The 9101-nt window shown below is 30.6% G+C and overlaps 1 protein-coding gene across 1 annotated transcript; it reads right to left on the minus strand.

Annotated features, from left to right (window-relative positions):
- Positions 1-6543: 6543 nt before the first annotated feature.
- LOC149541591 (RING-H2 finger protein ATL78-like) lies at positions 6544-7479 on the minus strand. Its single transcript, XM_089796087.1, has one exon. It carries the CDS (start codon positions 7131-7133, stop codon positions 6684-6686), a length of 450 nt encoding a protein of 149 aa, XP_089652213.1. The 5' UTR covers positions 7134-7479; the 3' UTR covers positions 6544-6683.
- Between the last annotated feature and the right edge of the window lie 1622 nt (positions 7480-9101).

Genomic DNA, 9101 nt, shown 5'->3' on the forward strand with positions numbered 1-9101 from the left:
TGGAATAGGGTTTTTCCATGTGGTTTTCTATATTTCTCCTCTTTTTAGAGATTTGGTTGTGTTTGGGTACCTCATTAGTCCTTGTTGAGATGGATCATTTACCATATAGACATTATTTCATTCCTATTTTTGGAGGCCATGAAGATACCTTCCATCTTTGATTGATCAGCTCTTCAAGCTTAGTCTTCTCTACCTAGTCATGTTCTACACAATGGAGATTCTTTAGATTAGTAGTTTGGCAGTGTTTGCAGCTTCATGTTTCAATGGTGTTCTTCATGATCATCTTTTATTCTTATCTTCTTGGACATTTCCCATTTTGGAGGCTTCTTCAGTCCTTCACTAGTTCTTTTTAGCATTATTTCTCTCTCTTTTTGGAGTAGGATTTTTTCCATGTGGTTTTCTATATTTCTCCTCTTTTCAGAGATTTGGTTGTGCTTGGGTACCTCATTAGTCCTTGTTGTTGGGACCCAAATTTACTTTTAGTAGTAGTTTTTAGGTTTTTAGCTACTCCCTAAGTTTATCTTAAGGGGGTGTGTTAAAGTAATAAGGTGGTTTCTTATTAATTAAATCATATTGATTTAATTATTATGTCACTTATTATCTCTAGTTTACTTAAGCTAAACGTTGGGCTTATAATAATTAATTCTTTTATTAATTATTATCATGCAACCTAGGTTAGTTACATGTTAGGGTTTTGATCTCCTTTATAAGGGTGATATATCTTTTTAATTATAACATTCATTCACTTTTGAATAATAGAAATTTCTCTTTTTGCTCATCAAGAATGTCTCATTTGTGGATCTGGGAATTCTAGCCTCCATAGCTTTTCCTTATCTCTTTCTGTGACAGGTGTTTGCATGCAGGTGATTCTTGGAGTTGTGGGGTTGATATGGGGAAGAGAGATATGTCATGTGTTCTTCTATACTTGGAAGAGATTACATGGGATATGGAAAAAATGGATGGGGTGGATCTCTGGCATAAAACTTAACGGCTGAAATTTCATGAAACAAATTAATAAGTAGGTGGGTTTAGATGTAGTGAATATTTAATTCAATCGATCACATTTTAACTTTATGCAAATTTTTAATTAGGTTAACTTTATGAAAATGATTAATTAGGTTTTGAGGTGTGAATGAAATAGAAAAATATATAACAAGTTATTTATGATGATGACAAAGATGAATTTATATAGATAAATTATTGAATTCTTTTAATTATGTAATGAGCATTAGAAAAAATAATTTATCTGAATAAAGAGTCATATTGAAAGAATGATTGAGTATATTAGCTAAATGATCATATTTTTAATTAATGATAGAAGAAAATTTAAGATAATTAAATTAATACTCTTTGAACATATGCAGTGTCATGGTTTAAATACTTTGTTGGTGAAGTGGTCACTAAGGTTCAAACCCTTGCCAGACCACTATGTTCATAGGCCTTGTGCTTTCAACATGCCATTGAGCTCGTGGGTGTGGGGATGAGATCCCACTTTTGTAGCCTCAGAAGTTCATAGCTCTAAGTCATGAGCATTTCATGTGTAGCCAAAGGATGTGCCATACTAGGGTCACCAGTCATGTAAGAAGTTTATCAAGCATTAATAAGAAAAAATAATTCAATATATTGATTTAATTAATTTGATTCATAAATTAGTCGAGAAATGATTTTAACTGTTTAAAATTTGTGATATATTAAAAATAATTATACATAAATTTTAATTATTCCTTTTATTTGAAATATTAAAATAATATTTTTTTTGTGTAATTTTAAATGTTATAATATAAGTGTAAAACTATAGATATACATACATAGATATAATTCAAAAGCGTACTTGTTTCTCCATATGCCTATTGGATATTCATGTATTTCTAATAATAAATCTTCATGTCTCATATAGAACTTTTCTTTTCTTTTTTATTCTAAGTTTTTAAAATGTATAAGATTGGGATGTAATTCAAAAGAGCTTAAGTGTCGTTGCAAAGCTCATAGTGCATGTACATTGTCAGTACTATATTTTTTATACGGATTATTTAAGTAAAGTAATTTTTTGTTGTAATTTGATGAGAAAAAATTTTAATACAAGTTATTTTTTAGAATAAATAAAACATTCAATATATATATATATATATATATATATATATATATATATATATATATCGAATTTAATCTTTCTAATATCATGAACAATTTTTCATTAATCACCATATGATCATACATATATAAGAAAACCATTACAATGGTGATGAAATCTAAAGCTCGTGTTAACTACCTTATTCATCATATAGAGACACCTAAATATTGAATGAATAGAACAAAACTATTTGGCAAACCTTTGGTAGTAGTTACTATCATTTAACATACATTCCACAAACCAATTAAACAACGTCAATCTAAATAGAGAATATCCATCTCAAATAGAAATATGTCCTACATGTATGAAATATTTTTATTCAAAAGTTTGCAAGAAATAAACCATAATGAATCTAAGTATTTTACATTTGTGTCACAAATTTTGTTTCGACAATTAGCACCTTGTCCACCTAATAGAAATGTCCATAATATTTTTGGGTAATTAGTGAAGGTCAAGTTTGATTTGATGATGAGTTGGTATAGTCGTATGTAAATCTTGCAAACTTTAATTTATCAAAGGGTGTAGCCCCCTTAACCTAACTTTCATCTATTAAAAATAAAGGATGCATAGCATCTAGTTCCCATCATTGCATAATTAGACTATAGTAAAAAATGTTAGGTATTGTAAATAAATTTTAGATTAAACAAACAACAAAATTATCAACTTAATCTCAAATATAAGTTGTATTTGTTTTAAGTTCATTAGAAAGCAATAAATGATCAAAAAAAATGCCCCATCACTTGGAAATAGTTATTATTAATACAAATGAAATTAGGAAAATGAGTGTACTAAGGTATTACATTGGAAAATACTAAAAATAATATGCATTGAATTTATAAAATAGTAGTATTAATATGAAGTGTAGTAGAAAGAAGTAATATTAATATGAAATATTTTTTTAATGATTCAAACAAATGTTAATTCATTAGAAATCAATATTATTAATCACACATGAAATTAAAATAAGGAGTGTAGAAAATAATTGGGAAACACTTTAATAAATGTGTATCAAACTTTAAATATATTTTTTATACTGAGTAAATCTGAAAAAAAAAATTAAATAGGGAATACAAAATTATTTAAATTGCATTATATTGGAAGTAATCTTAGCACACTATTATTTATTTTTTAATCTCATCATAATTAATAGAAATGCAAGCTTAAAAATAATGATCAAGGAAATTGAGCTTGTATCAAGGCTTCAACAATTGTAGTTTGAGCTTCATTTTATGAGTTTTGAGTGTGCAGCTATAGGTGTCCTATTTATTGTTAGTTTTTTAGGTGCATTTATAGAGGATTCCAAACCTCAAATATATTTCCATTTGATATAGCCTCCAATTGAATAATCGCAGGAATTTTGGTGGTGTTTTCATGTACTCTTGTGATAATCATTTACCAGATTTGTCTAAACACTTGTTGGTGGTGTAATGCCTATGACGACAATATTTAATGTTGCAAAATTCAATTGAATTAATATTGTACTATCACTATTAAAGTTTACTAGCATATGTAAAACTTAAGTGTTTTTTAGAATAGATTTTGAAAAAGAAAAATTTTAAAAAGAAAAAAAAAAAGTTATTTCTATAAATTTTTACTATTGATCCAATTTTATGTCTGTACCAGAGAACATGTTCATCTTCTTACTATTTTCCCCTCAGCTACCTACATACAATTTTTCTAGGCTTCTTGGCTCGTCAAAATTCATACATGAAATTTTCAACTCCATGTGTTGCCTCATCTTTGAGGTGAAGCTTACCTAAGGGCAGAATGTATGAACCTTTCAATAACCTAACTTCTGAGCTTAACCTATTAAATCCTATATTCAACATTAATGAAGGAAAGATTGAAGAGTGGAGAGAGATTGCAAACATGGCTACCGAGGGGTGAGGATAACGTAAGGATCATTGCTCCTGAGATCTCTATATTGCTCTATTACTTCTCTATTGCTCCTTTCAGCACGCAAACTTTTAGAATAGGGAACACTTTTAGATCTCTTAATTTCACGTGTCTGCAAAATGCTTTTGAGCATAAGCCAATGCTTTAGAGACACATGCAAAGGCACTATGATTTCTGGCTACTAGAAGGCATGATTATAAAGGGAAATTATGATATCAACACAATATTTTTTAACAAGAATTTCATTTTGAGAATTTCAATTTTTCAACATATGCATGGGTGAAGTGTGAGATGGAGGAAGAGGGATTAGATTGTGCAAAGGTGTTGGAGAAGGCATTGAAGAAGTGACAGAGGTGACAACAGTGTGTAATTCTCCTATTGCTCCATTGTACATGGCTCCCATAAATGCCCTAATGTGATCATAACTCTCATTCCCAAACTATCAATTTCAACTCCCACATGTACAAAATCCAATCCACCAGTAATAAGATCCTACAAAATGATTGAATTAGTTTAACAATAATATTCATATGATGCATCCCAATTGAGTTGGAATATACATGATCAAGCCTCTAATTGTAGATAGTCTACACATAAAAGTTGGTAGTTTCAAGAACACCCAAATATTAAAAAACATGCCAGGTGCCCAACCCTAAAAAAACCCCGTCAAATAGAACCTAGTATCAAATTTTGGGTATGTGGGTGATCTACCAAAGTCAAGGAGCTCAAAACAAATGAACAACCTATCAAAGTCAAGAAAGAAAAAAACAATAAAAAGATTGCCTAAAGATTCCTTACCTTTTAATCTACACTACCATAGTCACCATCAGTTCTATCCAAGAAAGAATATAGAGGCCAACATGGGGGAAATATATATAGGCAAGCAAATTTTGTAGAAATGAAGAATTATCTAAGCACATGATCTTACTTGGCAGCCAGGAGATTGAAGTTAAACATACCCGAAATTGGTAGGGACTTTACAGAGAAAAATAAATTGGTGACAAATTTTAGGGAACCAAAGCATGGTGGATTTTCCATGACAGAGAGCAAAAACAACCTAGGCATTTTAGGAATTCCATCTCTAACTAAAAGTAATATACAGAGCTCCAGTTCCTACATAATGGACAAGCAAAGTAAGTAAGTTAAAGCAGAAGATGAGGATGATGTTATCTTCAATATGGAGTTGAAAAGTAAGAAGTAGAAGAAAGATAAACATCAAGTTGTTGGAGTCCCTTATAACAAAGCTAAAAATGAAAGAGGTGAAGTAAAAGTTGAGGATGGCGGTACCGCCAATACATAGCAGTAGAAGAAGCAACAACAATAGTGAAAAAAAAGAGAAACAATAAGCTCATTCGAAGTCAAGGTACTTGGAGGTAAAATTATTGAAGTCAAATTATGAACCAGTCTCAACTGTTGCAAATGTGTCCAATGGCCCTCTAGTTGTTTCAGATAATGCTTCTAAGGAAAATCAGGAAGAAGAAAGAGAAGTCATAGATTGAAGAGAAGAATTAGCTAAGACAAATGTGCCAGACCAGAAGAGTTGCAATTTGATACATAAAACTCATCGCCGTTATTCTCGCTAAGCTTATGAGAAGTGGAAGGCTGATTTGATGTGAAGAGTCTTACAGTAGTAGGCTAAAAGAAACCATGTTTTTGTTGGCAACACACCCTCATGTTGATCATTGCCTCTACTATATTCCAAAATGTGTGGGATATTAAAAAAATTCTGATTGTACTGAAGAATAGGTACAAGATATTAATGGTGTTTTTATCATGTCACCAACATTTTGACTTATAAAGTTTCTAAAATTATTACATGAATCCAAACACACGACTATAGCACAAACTATCCAATCAACTTGAGGATAAATGTTTTTTTTATAATTATAAAAAGTTGTGTATATATTTAAACTATATAAGCTCAAAACTTAATCAAAAACTATGTAAGTTCAAAACATTATCAAAAATAACATCATCTGATTGGATAATTAAATTGAAGAATTGCATTTCAATGAATGCTATGGAACTAATAATAGTACCACCACAAGAGTAGACAATCTTTAGTTTTTTTAAACAAATTGACATAGGTAGAATATTTCATCCAATAGAATTGCAAAAGTAAATTTTTTAAATAATTTTAGTAAAGAATTATAAATGTCGACATTAATTTAAAAAATATTATATCTTTATAATGAAAAATTATAACATATAGTTGATTAAATCGTGATAGCAATATCACAATTTGACTTGTAATTATCTTCTACCTATCATATAATTGATTGTTAACAATAAAAAATAAGCATTCTGTGTGATGTAACTCTCTAGAAGAAAATTGCAAGACCTACCAATCCAAATTTCTTTTTGATGTAGCTCCTAATCCAATTTATTCAATTTATCCTTGACAGCTGTGAGTCTCTTTAACCAAACTCCTCATATGTCCAGCCGCCCCTCCTTACCCCAATTCAAGGACTAAAATAATACAAAAATCCATTGAATAGAAACAAAGAGATAAAAACTTTGTTAAAGAAATGAATTAACCCAGCATTTGGGCTTCATGCAGTGAATTTTATCAGAACAATGTTATTACACCAACACAATGCTCCTACAGACTTGTTGCAAGCTTCCATGGCAATCAAACTGATTTGTACATTATCAGTTATTGCAAAAGAGATTGTCTACATGATGGGCAAGAAGGATTGCTAACCAACCACTTGTCAATGCATTCAGCATGGAAACAGTGATTACATTGTGGAACCACTTTCAAATTTTCCCCTTCCAGAAACTCTGCCAAACAAATTGGGCAATCCGTGTCCTTAACCTCTGAACCCAGATTACCATACAAAACAGTAGGCACTGATTTCACATAATTCTGGAAGCCATTATCGGGAAATGAATGAGTCCCTATAATCACCTCTCTGTTACAACGGAAGGCACAGCTCACAAGGCATTTCAACGCCCATGCAAATAGCAGAGAAACAATAAAAGCTGTGATTATAACAACCAACATAGTGTCAAAACTAAGGTGACTGTAAACAAGTGTACTGCTGCCATTAGGCGAGCTTAAAGGAGCACTCTGTAATCTTCTTGGAAAACTCAAATCACCCATGAATGAATGAATGGATGAATCAGAGGTCCAAAATAAGAATATATTGAATTTGGGTTAAAGTTCGAATTGGGCTACAAATTCGTTTCTTTGTTCTCCTGCTGATGGATCATGATCTGATCACAGTCGATCTCAAAAGAGAGAAAATGAGGAATCTGAGAAAAGTTTGATTCTTTGGAAAGAGAGTTGCTTACTAAATACATAAAAGCAGAATGGGTAGAGGAAAAAGAAGTGATGTCATGGATTTCAATGGAAGGTGAAAGAAATGAGGTTTATGTCAAATCAGCGGACTCTGATTGTTTTGCCAATTGGAGAAGAAAATGTGTTGGGCTGAACTCTGTTCTACTTCTATTCAAGCACGTCATTTCGTCTATTTAACTGTATTTTTTTTAAGTGTGTGTACGGTGAAGAGAAAGGAGTCGTGCGGTCCAAGGAATACATCTGATACTTCCGTTTTTCTGCTCGCAAGTCCCCATCAAAGAAGACGATATACGATGAGACTCAAGTTGCTCTTAGTATTATAATTTTGGAGTGAAGAAAATGAAAGTGAAATAGATTGATGATGGATGGTATAGGTAGTTTCTTTTGTGTGTACTCTAGGGTTTGAAAAATAAGTTATAAATAGTGTAAAGGAATTGTGTAAGTTTCAAAAGTTAAATAGATTATAATTTCTAGTGAAGTGAAAGAAAGTCAATTATATTGATTGATGATGGATAATTTTATTTGTTTGTTTAGGGAGGTGGCTATCCTTCCACAAAAATGTAAGATGATCAATTTTCAAAAGATCGAAAATATCATGGATTTTTTTGAAAATTTCATCATTTGATCTTCACGATCTTCATGATTTGTACTCGAAAACATCAAAAAAATGGGAAAAAAATCACTACGTTCTGTGAATCTAGAAAAAAAAAAATTTGACTTTGTTTTGTTTTTGGTACTTTTTTGTGGGAGGATAGCTTGTCCCTTTGTTTAGTTTGTTTGGTATGTATTTCAGAATTTGGAAAATGAGTTAGAGATGATATAAATGAGTTGTGGAGCTCTCAAAAGTTAAATAGATGGGAGTATGCATTGTAAGTCTTGAATGTGATGGTTCTTCAAGATTTTAGTTTGTCTTAAAGACTAGCACTTGCATAGAAAGAATGTGCAAGGATATGCCGATAAGTGTAATTATGAAAGCGCTATTACAAAATGTGATAATTCACAATGGAAATTAAGATGAATCATGCACAAAGAATTATAATTGTTACCACATACATTATTATTTTATTTAAATAAAATGTCATGCCAATTTTCCTAGAATATTTAATCATTTTTATTGTTATACATGTTTCCTACTTGTCAAAGCATTTACTATTATATAGATGCATTGTATCCAAATTAATATCAAGTAAATATGACTCTATATCTTACTACAATAAAACTTGCACATGGCTTAGTAAAAAAATGCACACATGCAAATATAATTTTCTTATTAATTTATTATATCAAAAAACTATAAAGCTCTACTATAATACTCTTTCCTAATTACATATAATCTTGTTCAATGGAAATAACTAAAATTAATTCATTGGGCATTCATAGTAGATTCTCAAATTCAAATCCTTATTAGACATGCTCGATGTTAACATGGGATTAAATGCTCATAAAATTATGAGTGACACATACAAAAGATATAAAAGGTGAAAAATGATAGTAAAATGACATTACAATTGCAAAAGTAGAAAATGCTTGAATATTGTCAACATCAAAAAAATAAATTCACTTGGAGGATGTGTATGTTAAAAGCTCCAAAACATATAGATATACTACTTTAAGATTCAAAAACTCTTACAAAAAATACTTCTTTAATTATAAGAGTAATGTTAATATAAGTAACAAGAGGCACGAGCGCCAAAGTTCCTACTTTTGGTGGATTGAAAGAAGTTTTTGGTGTTGGTCTTTAATTCATAAATAGAAATTAAGCATGACATG

Source organism: Cupressus sempervirens, chromosome 8 (genome assembly GCF_028749045.1).
Source record: "Cupressus sempervirens isolate cs-2001-9-10 chromosome 8, ASM2874904v1, whole genome shotgun sequence".
NCBI classification, from domain to species: Eukaryota; Viridiplantae; Streptophyta; class Pinopsida; order Cupressales; family Cupressaceae; genus Cupressus; species Cupressus sempervirens.

Excerpts from the sequence above, each read along its gene's own strand:
- LOC149541591 (XM_089796087.1), bottom strand. The coding sequence starts at position 7,133 with ATGGGTGATTTGAGTTTTCCAAGAAGATTACAGAGTGCTCCTTTAAGC.